At 36.5% G+C, this 22250-nt stretch overlaps 1 protein-coding gene across 1 annotated transcript; it reads left to right on the top strand.

Moving 5' to 3' along the window:
- The first annotated feature begins 133 nt into the window (after window positions 1–133).
- LOC134533010 (sodium-coupled neutral amino acid transporter 7-like) lies at window positions 134–21957 on the top strand. Its single transcript, XM_063370137.1, has 8 exons — window positions 134–410; window positions 903–1030; window positions 3338–3536; window positions 4242–4377; window positions 8113–8263; window positions 10788–11050; window positions 12678–12877; window positions 15928–21957. The coding sequence occupies exons 1-8, from the start codon at window positions 323–325 to the stop codon at window positions 16116–16118; spliced, it is 1356 nt and encodes a 451-aa protein (XP_063226207.1). The 5' UTR covers window positions 134–322; the 3' UTR covers window positions 16119–21957.
- Window positions 21958–22250: the final 293 nt, after the last annotated feature.

The raw sequence follows: 22250 nt of genomic DNA, 5'->3' as shown, positions 1-22250 counted from the left end.
GCTCAAAAATGTTTCACTAATACTGGTAAATATTGTATTAAAATTTACTTTATGTTCAATAGTGAATGTTTATGTAGTGGTACCACTAGTTGTAGCTGTCTGCTGTTCGCCTGTTGGTATCTGTCAACTGTTAAACGTCAGCTGAGTTTGTTAACCACAATGGAAAGGTACCAGAACGCTTCGTATACATGTTTGTAAATATTTGCACGTGATTTCAAAATAGTGGACGTTATACTTTTTAGAATTATGTGTTCGTTAAAAATCTCTTCAGTATAAAATAAAACATATTTATTTATACCATCGGGGTGCTGTTACAATAATTATGGAATTTATTTTGGAAGAAGATTCCGTGATAAACGATGACTTAATACTTAGTAATTCATTAAGTATTAGCATCAACGAAGAGCAAGGTATGTATTCACTTTCACCTAAGTTGTTAACTTCGTACTAATCTTAGTTTCTGTCATTGGCCGGGACCGGGACTACTACATCTTACGATTCCATAACAATACTAATGTCGTCACCAAGATGGCGTCGCTTACGTCATTACCAACCCTACGTTCTTACGGGACAAGCGCAGGAATATGGAGGTTATGGGCGGGGAACTATAAATACACTATTTCTCACGTATTGTATTTTTTGAATATTAAGTTTTATCAGTATCGTAAACTACACCATGGACCCCCCCCCCCCCCCCCCCCCACGAACTAGTCTATTTTGCGATACCGAAATTTCATTATCAAATACGCTATTTCTGTACATTATATAAATTACATTGGTATCGTGAATTATAACAAAGTATACCTGAAGACATTTAGATTCTTAAAAACTGTTTAGTACTTAATGTCTAAAGGTACAAATTGTGATTTATTAATGACTTAATGTTTGGTGTGTTATTTTAGCAGGAGGTTCCAGTCGCTTGTCTGTGATATTTCTCATTATCAATGCTGCTCTAGGAGCTGGATTACTGAACTTCCCGCAAGCATTTGATCAAGCTGGGGGAGTTCTAACAGCGTTATCAGTGCAAGCTGTAAGTTACCATAAGGCCTGTTCTACAAATACACGGAAACATAGACAAATCTCCCAGAACAGAGTTTCTACAACAGCACGCAGCAGGAGATGGCAATGCTGAGCTGTTTCGTTTGCGTTGCTTCGTGCGACCAATAGAAGCCAAGTATTTGGCTGTGGTGGTAGCCATGCTTGTTTATATTGTAAATATGTTAAAATGTTTTTGAAGTACAAGAATATTTAGTATTTTATAATTACTTTGTGGTTACTTTTTTATCATAATATCATGTATAATCTCAAAGCATATTACTTTTTTTAATTAAACTAATATTAAATAGCCTCGAAATACAATCTCATTGGTTGCCATCTATTAAGTTTCTGTGCAGTGTGGGAGCAGCAGAGACGCGGTAGTGAAGTGTTCCGGAAGATCTGTCTTCCATTTACGTGGCATTGTAGAACGGGCCTAAGCATTTTGCTTGCACTGTGTATTTTGATGTGCGAAAAGATCCTTAGTTACTAATTTTGTTCTGTACTTTCTAAGAGATGTAAGTATGTAGTTTGATGTTGATTTCTTTAAGAAAATGGTGGTATTGTGACTGTGGCGATCTGACACTGTATTCATGGTTCTACGACTTATAATAAATTGTTGTAGCCTATTCTATGTACAATGTCCAACCATTGGGAGGAAACCTTTTTGCTTTCCATTGCAGTGAACTTTTTTATGTGTTATTTTTTCTTCATGGGACTGAAAAATCAGTAGGAGCAAGGAAATTTCAGCATTACTACCATTCATTGCATATCTAACTCATTTAAAATATGTTTAAATATTTTTATTAATAACTGTCTGCACTACTCGGCTATGCACAGGTAAATAAAGATTTCTAACATAATAATTTTTCTTTTAAGAATCACTAAAAAAAAATTGAAACTATCTTAAGTTAATCTCAAAATCTCATCTCATTTTTTCATATCTGGTCTTAAAGAATGTAGCATGCTCATTTTGTCCAACCATTCATGTCTGGGACTCAATCTCTGGTAAAGAGTGCTGTTAGAACTCCATTATTGTGATAAATGATAAATGGAACTAAACTTACAATGATTACAATGTCGGTCTCAAGTGGTTTAAAATGATCTTAAAAGCTGAGGTTTCTTTGCTTTTACCTTTCATCTGTCAGGTAATATTGTAGGAGAGGTGAGCTTCAAAAAAAATAAAAGCAAATAAAAATCCATTATTACTTTTTTTTTTTTTTTTTGTTTCCTGGCATATTTTATAATTCTGTATAACAACATTGTGATATTTCTGGTATTTTACAGTTTTTATGGTGAACTTAGGTTAGCTACATTTAAAATACTCTTTTTGTGTGAACAATTAGTTGTGTTAGCTACATTAAAAAAATACTGTAAAAATGTGAAAATGGTTTGTTAATTAGGTTACCTACATTAGTTACATACCACATACGTTTGGTTACCGTAGCTTACCTAACCTAACAAACCTTTCTTTTTTGCAAGAATCAACAACATGTATGAGAATATAATCTTGGAAATATATAGTTATGAAATCAAACAACCACAATACCACAAAATATTAAGAATTCTTTAATAACTCTACAACACAACTGCTCGCATTAACATTTCAAACAACATGTGAATGTCTTGATTTAACTGTAATTATATTTTTCTATTAACGTGCTGCTGGAAAATAATTCTGTCTCGGGTAATGAAACAATACAATGTTAGCATTTCCGATTATCAGAATTATTTTAAAAATGCCAAGATGTAAAAAAAAAAAACACTTTTTTTTGTTGTGCCACTCTCTCAGATAAATACCATCTGTCATGAAGTATGCTGTTTCTGTCAATGTTTTTTTTTTATATGAAAACACAGCAAATTTTATAGAGGATTTATGTAATGTGACTCATTCCTGAATGGCCGGATCTGAGTTCGAGAATGATTGAAAAAAATTTAGTTTTTACTTTCATTGTAAATTTTAGGTTTACTTGAGGCTGTATTGGTCGAGCAGTCAGACCTCTCGTCTTCCATTAAGTTAGTTTCGGTTCAATTTCCAGCGGAGTCTAACTCAGAAATTTTGTAAGTGGAAAAAGTGATGGAAATTGCTGGAAAAATCCAGCCAGTGAATTTTTACTTTGGAGTTCCTATTTCCGACACCTATCCATTCCTCAGATGCTCTGTACTCGTCTGATCACTCCTCACCATCTCAAATGATCCCAGTTCAGTCAATCAGTAGAAGTTTCATCAAATCATTGAAGAGCTGCCATTTTTATTGTTTGACGGTAGACGCTGCAGTCCCAATGGATGTGTGGTGTTTCAGGTGTTGCTGGCATGGATAATGGGTTCGTTGATAATCCTGGCCTACTGCGCCGACCAGGCGTCTGCCAGGACGCTGCAGGACGTCTTGGAGTGGTCGTGTGGCCGCACCGGGCTCTGGGTCGGCAGCGTCTGCATCACCGTGTACTGCCTGGGCACGTGCGTCACCTTCCTGGTCATCATAGGGGACCAGTTTGACAGAGGTGCTGCCCACCCGTCGTGGTTCACGTGTAGTCTCTTAGGCATGGCTTATGTACCTGGTTTGTGAACGAGCACGATCTAGCGTGTAGGTTTGCTTGATTAGGATTTGTACTGAAGTACAGTCAGTGTAAGTTGCGGGACCATGGCCATGCTGGATTAGCGATTTTCTGAATTATCGAACATCAAAATTAAAATATATTGTGCTCTCTATAGAGAGAAGTGCAGAGCAGCTATACGGTTTAAAAAAGACATAATATGATGCGACTTGATTCAGATCTCTAACCCATTATTTAATTTTTTTTTATTTATTTATATTTGTGACACGCCCACTGACAGTTGATAACCAACATCAATGATAAACTCTGAATGAACTAAAAACGCCAGCAGCTTGGTAAGCGGTGAAGGTCAACTGCCGGAAGCCATCCGGAAAAATCTTAATACAAGCGGCGCGATTGCCACTGGTTTACAGAATGTACTGAACCATAGATTGTAAAAGCCTTCCACTGTACATAATTGTCAATAATGTACAATAAATTTATTGATGTATGTTATAATATACTATGTAGTTTGTAATATATTTTTTTATATTTTATTTTATTAAGAAAAGTGAAGCAGTGGTTTCAGAACTTGTTCCTAAGAAATATTATTTTATTTGAGTTAGAAGAGTTGCAAATAATTGCATATTGCCACTATTTGTTTTTCTGCAGTGTTGTCTTCCCAGCATGGCTCAGACTTCTGCTATTACTGGTACATGAACCGTGGCTTTACCATTACTGCGAGCTCCACCCTGCTGATACTACCCCTGTGCTACTCTAGGAGGATAGACTTCCTTAAATATGCCAGGTTGGTCGTGTCTGTACTACCTTACATGCGCGGGTAACTGTAGGCACAGACATGCACATTTCTTTCCTCATTGGTGTCTCGCATAAAAGAGCACAAGTTTAGGCAAACATTCAGTTTATGTGAAACTTTTAATCAGTTTTGATTGTGTGCAATGTCTATGTGCAAACTGCTGTTCATCGTAGTTTTAACTTTTTTCTTACGTCACAGACAGCTGTCTGCTCCTTATGTGCAATTTTGCAACGCTATGATAGACCCAATGGATTTCTGATCTTTCTTATGGCCATGTGTTCATGGTGCAGTACCTATTTTTATTTGTTATGGGAGTTACAACATTGGGTATGTTTCAAAGTGTGCTCAAGCTCTTTATATGCCTGTTTATCATGAGAATTAATTTTATATTGTTATCACCGAAAATATACTATAGTAGTGAACACTTTTTGTTTATTTTGGTGATTTAGAATGGTACTTTTAAAAAACACATAGAGGAAGAATAGTACCGTATTTACTCGCATAATGTCCACAGTAATTTGGCTACATTTTTGACAAAAAAAATGGGGTGCGGACATTATAAGGTGAAGTCCGAAAAAAAAAAATTTCCTCAAAATTTTACGCTTTGTGTAGAGTAAAAAAATTGTTCTCTCTTAATTAGTTTACTAGCAGAGCGCTGGTGACTGGTGACTCTCCGCAGCGGACGTGAGAAATGAGACAGGTGTCGAGATAATTGGGTGCCGGCGATTAGTGGAAGACGCCACTCTTTTTTTTTTTTCTTCTCTCACTCGCGTGTGCGCTCTTATGTTCAGAAGCTGCAGCCTGCCCATACAAAATAAACACTTTGCGTGAAAAGATATCTTTTTAATATTTCATTGAGATGGCCACTGACGGCACAGGGCAGATGTCTAATGTCTGCATTAGCCGGCGCTGACGAGCCTCCCTCCCTGTCCCTTGCCCACTGTGTGTATAAAAAAACTGTGCGCATGTACCCCCACCACTTCTCCGCTACCTCCCCTACTTTGTGACGTAGTGTGGGACGTGTACTCGCTTGTGCGTGACGTCGCAGGCAGCTGCGCAGTGGAGTGCGAGTTTCTGAGTCCGGACGGTTTCACCACCCTACAAAACCCTCTCAGCGACAGCTCCGGAGAAATGAACAACTCAAGGTCAAAGCATTGTTGACAGCGTCGGTAATTTTCCATCCCGTTACTGTGCCTTTCAGGGGTGGCCAAGGTTGCTTTGTCTGGTGCGGACTTTATGCGGATTTAAAAAAATTCCATTTCAAGTATTTAAAAAGAAATGTGCGGACATTATGTGATGACTGACATTATGCAATTAAATACGGTAATTCAGTACATATGCATGTGAATTTGCAGAACTTTGTTCTCTAGCATGCATATGTTGTACGTATTTTAAATCATTTACATACACTTTTATCTCTGAATGTAATTGCAAATGTTCTTAATGTGAGTTTTTTTAAGCCTAAATAACGTATTGCATCAAAGCAATATTTGTAATTTAATTTGGTTGTCATTTTTTTTTTTTTTTTAGACCTTTTCCTGTAAATTTATTGCATTTTATGTTTCGTCACAAATTTTCTTAACAGTTAATTAATAAAGCTTGATCTTTTACAGCTCGGAAATACCATTTCTTAAATATCTGGAGAGAAAATATGTGACCTCACAGCAAATAACAGATTGATCAGAATAAATTTACAGGAAAGTAATTGTAGAGACAAGAAAATGAAATAACCGACTCAATCTGTGAAACCAAGTCTTAAGTTATTTAAAAAATGTAGGGAATGGCTTATTAATCTAGCTTATCATAAATACATACATCCATCATTAGGACATTAATTTACTTTCCCACTGTTGGAATTCAAGTATGATGAAAATTAAGCAAGCATGGCCAGGTTTATTTAGGAAATTGAACAGTTGAATACGACATTTTACCACACAGCATATGAACACTTAGGCTTGGACGTCACCTGCTGCTATTGCCAATCGTACGTATTCCTGCAGTGTGAGTGTTTGTGTGTGTTTTGGGTTTCATAAGACGTAATGGTTTTTTGTGTGGAATATATACACTGATATGCCCCCGGAGAGGGCAGCGGAGAGCACGGACTTGTCAGGGTGACAGGTTGGTGGTTGGTGGTGCCTCGTTGCTTACCGGGTCGTCAGGTCAGGAAGGTCCAACGTGCATGCAGCCGGAAGGCGAGCTCATTATACACTGACTGCTGCGTGAGCTTGCTGCAAACTTCCGCGCCATGATTCGTGAGTCCTTCACACATGTCATTACCATGCCTGACAGCTGATAACATAGGCACCCTTCCCCGGTCGTAGGGTATCCGTGAGACAGTGGCGAACCATTGAGTAGGGAGGATGTACAGTATGCACAACACATTAAAATGTTCTGTTTTTCTTGTTGAATTCTCGGCAGTTATGGCCAGATTTTAGTAATTGGGAAAAATGGTGGGTATTGCTGTGAGTTGGTAGGTTTTAACAGCGTACTTCTGGTACCCCCATCCAGTCAATGCTCCAATATCATTTCATTATCATCTCCAATGACGTTGATGTTGCCGAAAGGTTAAGCCTTAAGTTAATTATTAATTCCTTGAATTTTGAATTTTTTTTTAATGCAGTTTTGTAAGTCACTACTATAGCCATACACTATTTCACTCATAAGGGTGAAAACGTTTATTGCCTTTGCTTTGCTGTAAACTGCTTTATTGCCATTCAAAGCATGCAATTTTGTGAGCAAGTCTAATGTGTGCTATTTTTTTATTAAATTTAATGGCCTTAATAATTTTCAGGATTTTTGAATTTTCAGATGCAATGTAGTATATGTTTTAATATTGAAACTTTTAAAAACTATTTTTTCTTCAAGTTTTATCGTACATATGTTACTTACTTTTTTTTTTTTTTTACTTTGAGAGAATTTGGATGTAAATTGTGTGAAATTTAAATGAGTTCAGCTTTTGTTGTTTCATTATTGTATTCTCGTACAAGAACATTGGAATAGTGTAATTTATGCAGAATGTGTAAATTAATATTTTTGCATTCATTAATAATGTGCTGCTTGAAAAACATTCGGTAAAACCATTGTCTGTATTAAGAGAAAGCTACTTTTGCTTCATTGCAAACATGCACTTATTCTTTTAGAGACTCGTGTTTTCTTGAATGAGAAACTTTAGATGCTATAGATGATCACAGTATTTGCCGTGGTCGTGGATGGTGAGAATATCGGGTCCAGGTCCCCACTGGAATTTTGATGATATTCATTGAAAACCAGGTAACCAACCCTGAATAAGAATTATAATAGTATTATAATACTAACAATATTATAATAAAAGTATTATATAACAGTATTATAATAACAAAATAGAATACTGATATATAAACAAAGAAATTATGCTGAATTTCTACAAAGAGGGCAGAAGTTCTGTAGTGTTACCTTTGAACTTCCAAGGTCAAGACATTAAAAAAAATTATTATTGAGATTGTGGAAAGTGTATGATTTTTTTTTTTTTTAAGTTACTTAAGAATGGCCCACAAGCTGACTTTAATCAGAAACTTAAATCTGGTTTTAACGTGAATGCATACCACTTGATGTAGTCTGGCTGTATTTTAGCAGTTGAAGATTCCTGAAGAATTTTGTTTTAGGATGTGCTGGTTCATTGCAGCTTAACCCTGTTCTCTTTACAAACTGTCAGAATGAATTGCTGATGGATTTGTTGTGTTGTTGCAGCTCGTTGGGTGTTGTGGAAGTCCTGTGCGTTGTGGCGCTGATAGTCTACGAGAAATACTATGGAGGTTTCGTTCCTGGCCCGGTGAAGAGCGCGCCGGACCACTGGACGGACATGTTCCTCGTCATTCCAGTCATATGCTTCGGATACCAGGTGCTTGTTTCTGATGTCTTCCAATTTTTATGCATTGTCTTTGTCGGTGGTCTTCGGAATTTTCTGAATCAAGAGCAGATTGTTTCCTCAGCTAAAGTGTTGCAGGCTGCACTTTAACATACTCATAAAATCATCATTAATATTACCTACAGTTAATTTTTTTAGTAATACTACTTAAGCCCATTGAGGGTGAAATTTTTGTGTGCAACAAATGTGCGTGCATCATGAATTGAAAATTTAACAGGCTTAAGTTTAATGTGCATGCGTGTTTAGTCCAGTTGTGTTCAAATACAACATATACAATGTAGCACATGGTTTATTTTCAAACAAATGAAAAAATATTTTATGCAACAAAAATAATTTTAAAAATATGCTCTTAGACTTTAATATGAGGAATGCTGCGCTATTTGTACCTTTTACATTTATGCTTTATTTAGTCATGCCAAAAAGTACCTATAACTTTCAACGTGCATACAGGTTTTTACGTGAACCCTTTTTTTTCTTATTATTTTCGTGTTATTTTGAAACATTACAAAATTAATATATTTAAAATTACTGAAATTTGAATAAATCATGTTTTTATATTATTTATTTTAAATCTGCTAACCAATATTTTTCTGTTTTTAAAATTTATTTCTGAAATTAATAATCTGTGGTTTAAGATTTCATTATAAATTATAACATTATGAAATAAAAGTTTAAATTTTAACAATGGCATACATAACATTTCATGTTTAGAATGTCAAAGTCATTTTACAAGAAAAATGTGTTTGAATTAGGTATTTTCTTAAATTTTCTTTTTTTCTTTTGATGAATGAAATGAACTTGGGCAAAATTTATTGCATAAGTTATAAAATGCATCCAGTAGACAGCAGTCGCAGAAGTGATACCAGATGTCATTCATATACAATGTGGTAGTATGCCTCTTATTGTGGAGGTTGCAATAATAATAATAATAATAATAATAATAATAATAATAATAATAATAATAATAATAATGCATGCTAAAACATATTTCACAGGTCACGGAAAATTACCTGGCAGTGATTTGATGACTACATGAACTCCTCTCCATTATTGAAAATGTTTGAGATCGCTATAGTGAAGTCCATCTAATATTGTTTAGGAATATCTGTTGAAACAGCACAGAGTTGATACATACTTAAAAACAGCCTGCATTTCACCTGTTTCCACTGTGGAAGAAGTTGTTTTACATTTCAGCACATTCTTAGCTGTGAGAACAATCTTGGCCAGTATTAAAAAATGTTCAGATTGGCTGTAATGCAATTAATGGGGTACTTGATGCACTATTTACAATAAGAATGTGAATCTAAGATGCAACTAATAGAGTGCTATTAGCGCTCAAGGGAAGTTGTGCACAAGGAACGCTCCGGTGTCGTAGCAAGCCACTTCTTCCCATTTGCTTCTTTGCAAGACGTACGTAGGACTGGTAAAAATAATTACTAAACAAAATGATTGACTGGATGGCTGTCAAAACATTCTTAAAGAGTTTCTGTTTCTAAATACGTGTGCTCTACTTATGGGGAAAATAACTCAAATTTACAGCTACATTAGAATATTATTAATGCTTTCAGTGTTGTCCAATACCTATCATAAAACATTAACAAATAAAAACTTTCAATGTGATGCTTTTCAAACTGTCCAGCAGCCTCAGTTAGACAGTTGGCAAGATTTTTGCTCTTAATGCATAGGAGTACAAAGCAATTTGTTCCCAAACAGAGAAAATAAAACTTTGTTGCTGTTCATTTGAGGTGGCTAGCAGGTGAATGCACCTTGGACTTTTACTATCATAAATAATGCTGTACATGTGTAAAGGAACAAGTCTTTCTGGCTTGTTCCATGGTCCTCTATATGTTTTTCTTATTAGAAAGCACATTTTGTATTTAATATTACCTACCTAATATATGACTTGTGTAAGCTATGTTTTATACTGTAAAGAAACAAGCATAGTTAAAAAATAATTTAATCACCTTTTAATACTGATTGAAACTGACAGTCCTGGCTGTATTTAGAAAATATCTTCAGTGTTCATGCCTAGTTAATGTTCATATTGTACCTATTAAAATGATTTTCTTGAGTTTATACAGTTTTATTTGTGCGGACAATAGGTAGTTGTTTGTTTGGGAGCAAACTGTGCATCTTCAGTGGCAAGCTGGAAGTAGCAGTGATCAACCTGGGTGTGGATTGCTCAAAGTTCGAGTGCTCACCTTACATTTAAACGAATAAGGAGAATAATTAATGGTGTTAACCCTTTGAACACCAATTTCTCATCAGTCAGGATTGTCATCTTAAGTTCCTATTCCAATTCTTTGTCAAGTCATGCTCTCCAGTCCCTTGAATTATGTGACGTTGTTCCATGCAGAATGATTCAAAGGGTTGGAGAGACAGACTTGACAAATCATTGGAACAGGAAGCTAAAGATGGAGGTCCTGGCTCAACATAGGAGTTCAAAGGGTTAAACAATTGTTTTTACTGTCTTTTCACGTGGATGACATTGTTCCAGTGCCACGTGAGTGTGATCCCGATCTACGCGTGCCTGAAGGGCAGGAGTCTGCGCAACTTCACGCTGTGCACATCGTGCGCGATCGGCCTGTGCGCGGTGGTGTACACGCTGGCGGGGGCGTTCGGCTACCTCACGTTCGGGTCCCTCGTCACCAGCGACATCCTCGAGTCGTACGACAAGTCCAGCCCCCTGGTGCTGATGGGCGTCGTCTCCATCGCGGTCAAGACGATCACCACCTACCCCATCCTGCTGTTCTGCGGCCGGTGAGGGCACGTCCCGTCTTCCTTTGGTGTTGGTGCTCTGATCACGCAGAGCATGTCTAGAGAAGTTCCCCGCTCCAATAGTGGGAGGGCTGTACTAGCCAAGTCAGCTGGTGTCCCCAGAACTGTGATAGACTTGGATGAGCACCTTGCGAGTCTCTCGGAATTGGGTTTCCTCTGAGGTAATCACAGTTGCGGAATGGGTTTAAGGGAACCGAACGGATGGCAGTGATGCTGGGTTTGGTTGCCTCAGCCCCTCATTGTAGCTCCTCCTCAAACGCATCTGAGTTGTGATGAAATATCCCAATATCTCTAGCAGGCCTGTGTCAGTGCATCCCCAACCAGGGAGTCGTACACCATCAAATCCGGCACGTTGAATACTTGAGCAGTTTTTAGCTATTGAAACTATTATTGTAGTTTATGAAACAAGGAAAAACGCTACATAATCATACATAATTAAAATGTTTTTATTGTGGTTGTCTTGGAAAATGCCATCTAAGTAGTGATTGCTTCACAAGTACTATTAATAATAAATAAGGACAGATGGTTTTGGCGACTCTTGTTCTTTAAAGCCAATTAGGTCTTCCTTGTCACAGACACAATATGGTTTGTATTTATGTTGCTCTTAAAAAGTTTAAATAAATTGAACATCAATTTATATTTGAAACATAAAACTTTACAATTTTATTTACCATTTGCTGGGAAACTTTTGGTTGGTACTTGTCAGTTATGATAAACTAGCCTTGCAGTAGATTCAGCATGGTTAAAGGATAAGAGGGGAGGGGGGCTGGGTAGGTTGCAACCAAAATTTTATGCTGTATCATGTGGGAGGTCACTCAAGGTCATGTGATTCCATATAACTTTAGGACATTTCTCAGTTCAGGCATTGCCATTGTCATTTGATAGGTAGCTACTTGTAAATCTGAAACATTAATGTCTACCATGAAGTCAGGCTTATCCAGGGTGCCACAGGGGAAGGGGGGGGGGGGGGGGGGGGGCTGGCTGGCTGTGTTCAATTTTGTTTCGGCTAATTCCAGACATCTATGTAAAACATTCAAAAACGAGACTATAGAAGCTATTTTCTATGTGTTACCAAGCTGCGCAAACCCAGCACATGAACTTTTAATGAGTGGCAAAGACAGTTTTTGCCATGCAAAAATTATAATGATAAAAAAATGCCTTACTTTTTATAAATAGCAGTTCATTTATAGCATTTATCAGTCAGCAAAATTTGCTGTAAAACATTAAATATGATGCTTACATTGTGAAATATTTGTAGTAAATGACCTCAATACAAAATTAAATGCTACTGGTTCAATGTGAGGTGGTAATTTGCATCTTAAAAATTTGTGTGTTCAGCCAGTATTGTCGATCCAGTGGAGTAAGGTGACGTAATGGTAAGACACTGAACCCAGCAGTCTAAGGTACTCGTCAATTTCGGTCTGGCCATCCTGATGTCGGTTTTCCCATGCTTTCCCGAAAATCACTCCAGGAAAACGTGTGTCTCGCTGTGCACTGCGGTCGATTCCTTCCCCAACATCCTTGATTAGAATGTTTCCATCTCTAAATGACCGCATTGGCGAGAAGCTCAGCCGAAACAAAGCGGAGAACGGATGAACCGTTGGCGCAGGGAGGCGGTGTCGCAGCTCTGGTGCAGCTTCTTCCACACGCTGTCGGCGGACGTGGCCCTCCAGGAGCGGTCGCGCCGGGTCGTCATCACCAGCGCGTGCTTCGCCCTCACCCTGGCGCTGGCCGTCGTCAGCCCCGACATCGGCTCCGTCATCGACATGCTGGGCAGCCTGGCCGCCGTCTTCATCTTCGTCTTCCCAGGTCAGGGCAGAGTGCGGGGGACGTGTGTCAAGTGCGGTGGCGGATACAGGGGGGCGCAGGTCTACCTCTTCCACACACTCCCTTGTTACGTCACCTTGGTTGCTTGGATGCAGCCAGATTTTTTTCCAAGCTCTATCCGTTTCATTTACGTCTCGCCCGAATATTTGCTGTTGTTGGTGCATAATTGTGTGCCATATGCAGTTAAAATGGCCAATTGTGCAGTATGTAAAATGTCAAAATCAGTACAGAAAAACTAAAGATTCTAGTCACATGCAAAGCTTAATAAAACTTTATTCAAACTGTTTCCAAGACATGAAGTCGTTAAAGGTGAGTGTATGAATGTGTATTGTATAACATCGGCGGCCGGGTGCGCGCCCTCCCCTTGCCAAGAACCATGCTTGGTGCTGGGCTGCCCTGGTCAAGGGCACTGGTAAAGTGTACTCCACAAAAAATCTCTAGAGACAATATTTTATGGTTTTATTGTTAGTCCAATTTAGTTTTTGAAAACAGAGGATTTTGTTGTCATGTTTTGATTTTTTTGAAAAGCTGTTTTGTAATACATACTCCACTAAAGTAGTGATAAAATATGTACATATGCTGCATTTTTAAGATAAAATATTTGTAATAAAATGGTCTAAACCAAACAACAAAAATAAATTAGCGAGCATTTGTGGTTTAAAAGTGTTTCAATAATAAATGCACAACAAAACACATTAAATTAAATTTTGTGAACCGTGCACTTTGGTACAATTTTTTGTTCGTAAATAAAGACATGCCTTGAAATTCAATCATTAAAAGATTGCTTGAATTATGATTTGTATTAAGTTTTGGATAAATGCTACATAATTCCATAAAATAACTTGCATTTCAATACGGTGCATTAACTTTTAACTTGCATGTCTGTGTTCTGTGGTGTTTCACATGCCTTTTCGTGTTATTTCGGTTTCATCGCAATTCACCGTATAATTTTTGTCCCTAACAATCACACATGGCTTCCAGCTATATAAACTCTATTTGAGGGAAGGAACGTATATAAAATTTCATTTGGGTAGGGAGAAAGTGGAATACAGTATTTTCTCGTATAATCGTCGCACATGTTATTCTAAAATCAAGTTTGAAAAGTAGGGGTGCGACGATAATGCGGAAAAAAAAATTTGTTAGGTAAAGTTATTCATAAAAACAAAACCTGTTCATGGAAAGTACGTTTATTTAAAAAGTGAAGTTTAAAGGAGCACACCAAAAATTTAAATTAATAAGTCGTGCAACAAAAATTTTTCTTCAACTTTTAATAGAAAAACCAAAACTCTAACGCGAACGCGACTTGTATCTGACGTGAACTAACGTGTCGTAGTACACACTTGCCACGAAAGAATGCGGGCTATCAAATGTAGTTAACTCGGCACCTGACAGAGAGCACGCGTTGCATCCATTCGGCGAGATATCGATATTTGACTACGTGCGCGCGCTCTATACAGGAAGCAACATAACCAAACATGAATGATGTGCTGGCTACATTTTTATAAGCGGTACGCCGCGGTAACGCAGACAATCAGATAAAGGAAATACCATTTAAAAAGTCTTTAAAAGAAAATCTACACGTCAGACAACTTTGTATTTCCATTAATTAAATAAATAAGTGGTAATGACCGAAATTAAATTTTATATTATACCTACATGGCGGCGACGCAGACGATCAGATAAAGGAAATAACGTTTAATAATGTCTTTATAAGAAATTTTACACATCAAACAACTTCCTATTTTTCCGTTAATTTATTAAGTTAGTGGTAATGACCGAATAAATATTAGATTTATACTTTAAAATACATTGTTTTATACGGAAAAGATACCTACACATAGCGCTCGGCATCTACTAGCAGGACCAAAAACATCATGCAACATTTACGCGAGAAGTTTTTTTTATCCCAATTTTGACAGCCTAAAATATGGTTGCGACGATTACGCGCGTGCGACCATTATGCGATAAAACACGGTAGAACCTATGCCTGCTGTTTCTTTTAAATTATTTCCTTTTGTGGTGAGAGTGATAGGTATTTCAGAATTTCTTAGGTTTTCGGGAGGGGGTAAGGGGTTCTTTCCTATCTGCCGATAACGTGTGTGCCCCTGTGTGAGGGTGACCTCGGTTGTTAGATTGGTCAGATCTTTCGCCTCCTACCACAGCATTGGATTGAAGTTTAAAAAAAAATTGTTTAACATTTATAATGTTTGAACTGATTAAGTGAATAAACAATTGTGCTCCGTGTAAACCATCATCATTTATTAAAATTTGTAAAATAACCTAGCATAATATTGAGTTCATAAAAGCAAACAGGGTGCCACCTCATGATTTTATTTTTAGTAAAACATTTATTTAAGCTTAACCATACAACCCAAAAATAAAATAAAAACTTAATATTTTGACGAACAAATCCTAGACTTCCAATATTTTAAAGCTTTGCAACAAATGTGAAGCTTCACATCAGATTCGAAGCTTTACATCACAACCTTAGCAAATAAAACAAATAGCAAATTTCCTGGTGAAGTCAAATTGAATATTAAAAATATCTTCAATTGATTCATTTAGTCAAAGATTTGCACTGGCCAAATGTTGCGTAAACAAAAATTTTTGATTAATTTGTTCTTTACTTGAATTTGTTTCTCATTTTTGTTAATAAATACATAATGCAGGACTGGTTCCTTACCAGTGTAGCCTTGGCTGATTTCTTCCTTACTATCCCTGGTCTTTGCTGTCATGAACTATCATAATAAATGTCAAACAGATGTTAAACAGGAAAAAAAAACGTTGGCCATAGATTTTCCATTTATTGTGTCCAGTGGCGGATGCAGGATTTTGGTTTGGGAGGGGCTTGATCCAGCTGAGGCTAGGCTTTATCAAGGCAAACACTAAAACAATAGTGGAGCCAGATGCTTTTGGAGGGGGCTTGAGCCCCTTAGCCCCCCCTCTGGATCCGCTACTGATTGTGTCACCATAACTAAAATTGGTCATCCACACAAATGCAGTGCTGTATAATTTTTTTTTTTGCCCTCAAGGTGTGTGCCTCCTGCTGTCTACTCTCCGCAAGGATCCTCACATACTGCTGAACAAGGACAAGTTCATGGTGGTCGTGTCTGCGTTCCTCATCCTCTTCGGGACGTTCATCTTCGGTCTGGTGTTTGTGCAAGCGGCAGAGCGGTTTGCATCGCAAACTAAACATGTCAATGAGCTGTGCTTTAGGGCTTAGCTAATGAATTAAGTTTACTACTGACTTAATCATTGCAGCTGTTTACAAACTGTGATAATTTTATATATATTATATATATATATGACCAATTTATGTAATAGTTTTTATACATATAATTTCATTTAAGACTACTCATCAAAGTTCATATAATTTTTATTGTTTTGCTAGCTGTTGTTCTTGGAGTGATAGAATATTTTTAATTTGATGCTCATTTTCTTATCTTTAAGTTTTTAATTTAGATTTACAATTGAAACTCTTAAAAATAATGAAAATTTAAAGTGAAAACTAACCTGGCAAAAAGGGCCAACAAAGTAAAGTGTATAATTGTGATGCATGTTGGATAGTTAGAAAAAAAATCCACGTGAATTATTGAACATGGTTTGCATCGACTCTGGGCAATCTCCAGGTCATTACATTGGGTTTCCAGAGTTCCCAATAATTATTTAATTTTTTTTTTACAACAAAATTGCCTTACTATCATTGGCAGCAGACTGGACCCCAAATATTAATCTACAAATGGCTAACTACCCACTTTGTTTTTTGAAATAATTTCATTAAAAAATGATTTTGATCATCATTGATTGATTGAAGATATATCCTCAAACACCATATAAAACCTCATTGCTCATTGGTAGGGCCCCCTGAAAGTGGTAAATAAAATTTTCAGATTTCGTCATTAAAAATTACCAAAAGCGGTGTTAAAATTCACTTTTAAAACACAAAAGCGGTGCTAAAATTCACTTAAAAACACAAAAGCGGTGCTAAAAACTTAAAAAAAAAAAAGTGTGTGTTACCGTAAATATATCTGAAATTATTTAAGTAAAATAATTTTACTTGTACCTACTCATTACTGAATACCCTAAACATATAGGTTACATATATTTATATGACAATACTTTTGATTTAGACACTGATTATTAGTTTGTTCCCATAAACTTTACGCCACTCCCGCTGCCTGGTTTTAGCTTTTAATTAATTATTAGTATTGTAAAATATCTCAGGGTTTTTAACGGGGGTTCGGCCTCGTGGCTGCAGGCAGGGGTGCGTCTCGGAGTTTGAAAATTACGTTCAGAAATTACCTGGGCTGTTTAGGCCACCCAGGACGCCTTGAAAATAATTAATAAACAGATTATCAGAACACTGCACTTTATTCAACGTCGATACACTGGATGGTCCTTTTACTGGCCGCGTCCGTTGTCGTACCGCTGTGACACACGTAAACGCCGGCGAATAATACGCGCGACCAGGATAGGTTGCAAAGTGAATCGACGGGCTGAAGCTGTGGCTACGTGTCTCTGAGTAAGATTTAGCCTACAGTCACGGAATTGTGGACGCGACAAATTATACAGAAAAGTTAACGAGTAGCGGAGTCCCTGTGATCAGGGTGGTTTGCAGCCTAGCCTGCGACAAAACTACAGACTCGAAAAGTTATGCAATCACGTCAGTGAGCGACGTACGCGTAAAGTCTCAATGCGTGGCAAGATAGTCACTTAAAACACACGTTGCCAATTACACTAAAACATGAAGAAAGTTACAGTATGAAAGTTATTCAGTCTTTCACAAGATTCTCGACGATAACAATTAATGGGCTACTGGAGCCGAAAACTGCGTGCCAATATTACGCGGTCCTTAAACTGGACATGGCCTTACGTATTACGTTTAAAATCCCTAAAGGGAATTAAATATTAAGTTAAATGTCGCACGAAGTATCGTGCGACTTAAGTGGGGTCGGCGCCGAGCTAATTGAAAGGTTTGTAGAAACTTACACTATTGCTGAAATGTTGATGAGAAACTAGAAGTGCTGGCCCGACGTTCGCGGAGCGTCCGACCCCGGAGAGCCCGCGATGAAGACTGCTCGAGACCGCCCGGCGGCCTCGCGCCTAAACGCGTGGAACGCGGGAAAACCGACCCGACCAGTTTTGGACTTAGAAACAAATTACACGACATATGCTTATAAGACAATTAGACATAATTACCCTTACATGAACCCTTCTTTTAAATTGTTATTAATTTGGTTGTTCTAATTAACAAAATAATCAAGAGTTTAATTAGGCGCATTGCCACACCCGGCCGGGCGCTGTCGTCGTTGCGGCGTTCGTTGCGGTGCACTTTCTTACACTTTGTGAAGATCACGCTCGGGCGTGTTCGTCGCACTTCGGAGCCAGTGTTGTTGTGGCATAACGACCTTTGCGGACCAGAGGGAGCACCGGCGGTTGGCGTCAAACTAATTTGTAAAACTATTAATCCCTTTAACAAAATCGAGGACGCATCACAACTCCGAAATGCCAAATTGATCACACCGACAGCTAGAAAACTGCTGTGTACCACAACGCCGAAAAATGTCATTACAGGGCTGCCACAAAGGTTGGGTTAGGTTAGACTAGGTTAGGTTAGGTTAGGTTAGGTTAGGTTAGGTTAGGTTAGGTTAGGTTAGGTTAGGTTAGGTTAGGTTAGGTTAGGTTAGGTTAGGTTAGGTTAGGTTAGGTAAGGTAAGGTTAGGTAAGGTAAGGTAAGGTTAGGTAAGGTAAGGTAAGGTAAGGTAAGGTAAGGTAAGGTAAGGTAAGGTAAGGTTTGATTGTGGTATTTCGGCGTTAAGGTACATTTAAGAAATGCACACAAATTCATTCAGTTGTTATTTCGGCGTTGTGGTCAATTTTGACATTCGGCGTTATAGTATTTCCGCGTTGTGGTTACGTCCTAACAAAATCTATAAAAACTGTTGGCCAACTAATCATCATCGTCACACCATTCGAAAATTAATGTTTGTTTACATTTTTCCGCTTTATGGCGCGATTTAAAATGCTTGTGCCTGGTTCGCCCGATAATCTGCTTGATACTACGACGCTGTTCCAACTATATGCCAGCGCCCCCAGCTGACGTGATATGGCCACTCACGTAAGGCTATTCCAAACACCGTTCGCCCAATCATCTGCTTGCTTTTGTATTTATCAGGTGTCGCTGTTCCAAGCTGACGTCAGTGCCCCGAGCGGTGTGTGATGTGTGTACGCTACAAAACTTCGCCTGTTTGTCTTATCTATCCAAACATTATGCCAGAAAGGAAAATAAACGCCGTAGTTTTGCGTATTTTAACAGTATATTTTTGGGTTTAACATTATAACGTGAGCGTGTGTAAGCTTTTGTTTGCTTTAGTTCATTTATGATTAATGTTTGGCGGCCATGTTGCGGTGTTTGTTACCATTGACGAGACAAGTCTTTTATCCAGTATTTAAATTTCGCGTAAAAACACTGCGATTTCGCGTTTTAATACAAAATTTCGTGTAAAAACGCTGTGTTATGGCGATTTCGCGTAAAAACTGTATTTAACGGTGATTTCGCGTTTATCGTCGTTTAATCGCGATCGCGAAAAGAACAGGCCCCTACTCATTGGTAAGTGCTAGAAAAATTAGCATCTATAGCTCATATTATTTTACACATTAACATATGAAATTGTATAATTAGCATTTTTAATGCTATTTATTTAAAACAGTATTTACATTATAAATGTTTGTAAACTAAATATTCACATATACAGATACTTACAAATAACTCTTTAGTTCAATTTTATACAATAAAAATATTTTTAATGTCTTTCTAAACTAAAAACACAAAAAAAAATCTTATTTTACTTAAAAAAATTGGTGTGCAATATGCTAACGAACATTAAATTGCATGTTAAATTCATAGAATAAAACACAAATCAACTGGATTAATTGGGTGGGGCTTATTATGTTGATGTTATTTTGGATACATGTAACTTGGCTGCATCACAGAGACATGGCAATATCACGAAACATGATGGTCACGAAAACTAGTGTAGAGAACAATTAGCAGGAAATCGCCACAGGGTCAACACCGTGTACCTGTAGTACTGCTGTGGTTACTTCACGCTCCTGCTAAAGCAAAATGCAAGAGTGCAGCCTGTTTTGTTTTCATCTTACTAGCCAACCATACAACAATACAACATTAATCTGCGAGATTTGAAAATTTGTGGCAAAGATGGTTGACGTGTGTTGTGTTTGTGTATTACCCAAAGTGCTGATAACATAAAATTAAAATAATTTAATCATAAATGTGCATGTGTCCCAGACAAACTGCAAAGTACAAATCACTGACAGTCTACAAGACTGGTTTGTTTCTTTTAAGTTGAGAAGATATATTTTGTAAAACAATTATCAAAACTGTCAAAAAAATATGTAGCAGATACTTGGAATTTTATGAAGAATATTTAAAAGTAAGTATTATTTTAAACAAATTAGCTGAAAAAATAATAGCATCTAAAATGTAAATTAGCAATATATATATATAAAATCTATAGTAAAATGCTAATTTTTCTAGCCCCTACTCATTGGTTTTATAAGAATGTGCCAAAAAATTACATTAAGTAATAATTTTCTATAAGATTACTAAAATCCTTAAATCCTTAAATTTACCATCCTCAAAGCACAAAACTCATAAATCCCTAACACACAGGTAAAATTCAAATTCATCAGACATAAAAAATAATATGATAGGATCATATGTATTTAGTTAAATTCCAGTAGAGGCATTTGAATGTTGAACCTTGGTGGTCACACAGCTAGAAGTAATTATTAAAAGTAGAATTTTCAGTCTGGTAATAGTGGTAATATTTCTTTAAATGTAAGTTCTGTTTACGTTTCGGTTATCCGTGGACCCCTGCTTGTCATTACCCTGGATAGTCTGGAATCTTCTGTATATGTTTTAAATGGCTGGCTGCAGCAGTATTGAATGAAGCATACTACAAGTATGTTTTTCAATTTCTAGTTTTGTTTTTATTTTCACCATTGGTGTACAGAATTTTAAAAATGTAGATAATGTGCATTGAAAATGTTATGTGTAATTGTAATCGTGGGACCAATTTTTCAATGAAATGTTTTTTTTTTCTTTTTTAGTACTTTTTAAATGGACTTTCAATGTACATTGATAACAAATATGAAATGAAAAACAATATTTAATACATTTTTAACTTTGTGATATATAAGTGAAATATTGTAATAATAATAATATTTCATACTTACAGTTATGTAAACATTTATATTGTTCCTTGACAGTTATTTTTTCCATTATTGTACATAATGATAAAAGTTTTAATGGAGAAAGAATTTCCATTGCTGAATGAACTTAAATGTATTTTGTTTAGTAGTTAGTAAAGTTTTATATTTTGTATAAATTTGTTTGTAAAAATTATCTTGTTAGTTTTTTATTGTTAGTTAATCTTTAACAGAATGTAACATTAAGTGAAATAGTGAATAATAATATTTTGCAAATTAAATTATTCAATTTTTTAACCAGAAATAATAATCTCAATACTATTAGAATTAAAGTACATACTATATCCTTTATTTTAAAACTCCTTTTTCTTCATTATGATTCTTCAATTCCTGAAATCGCCAAAACTGTTTTTCTGGTTCTTTGAAAAATTTAAAATAGGAGTTTGACTGTATGTAGTACTCTGCTAATGTTACAGTAGTATATATTTCAACTTCAGTGTTTACAACGTTACAACTGTTGTAAATATATACCAGTGTGAATATACAGATAATTTTATAATGTTCATATGTGTTTATATTGTATTTAAAAAAAACATAGTCCCAATTTCTCTTGTGCAAACATTTTATGTTAATAAAACACCATGTATGTTTATTCTGTAGATTGAAAGATTAAACTGTTGTTGATAGCAAAAAAAAAAGTTGTAAGTGCATATGTGTACTTTGGAAGCATAATACTCTGTCACAAGAGAGCTGTTTGATATTAGTGTTGTAGCCAAACAGTGGTCAAGTTTATAATTATAAGTGCATTTTGCCCAGTAGTGAACATAGTGTCTTATGCCTCCCAAATCAGATATTAAAATGGAATGCTATGACATAAGTCTACATGCTACAGTTTTATCAATATAAATGTAAGTATTTTAGGGTTTTCAACATGGGAGGAATATGTATTGTGATTTTTTCAAACATTATTTAATTTGTTAGTAGACACCATAAAACTACTGAAAATCTACCTACTATTTTGAGGAATTTTTCGAGCTTCCATGCAAATTACATTGCAAGTTATAAATTATCAGATAGAGGAAAATAAGAGACAGGTAACATGGATGAGCAAACAATGGAATAA

The sequence above is a fragment of the Bacillus rossius genome, chromosome 6 (genome assembly GCF_032445375.1).
Source record: "Bacillus rossius redtenbacheri isolate Brsri chromosome 6, Brsri_v3, whole genome shotgun sequence".
NCBI classification, from domain to species: Eukaryota; Metazoa; Arthropoda; class Insecta; order Phasmatodea; family Bacillidae; genus Bacillus; species Bacillus rossius.
This window is presented reverse-complemented; position numbering and strand designations above follow the sequence as displayed.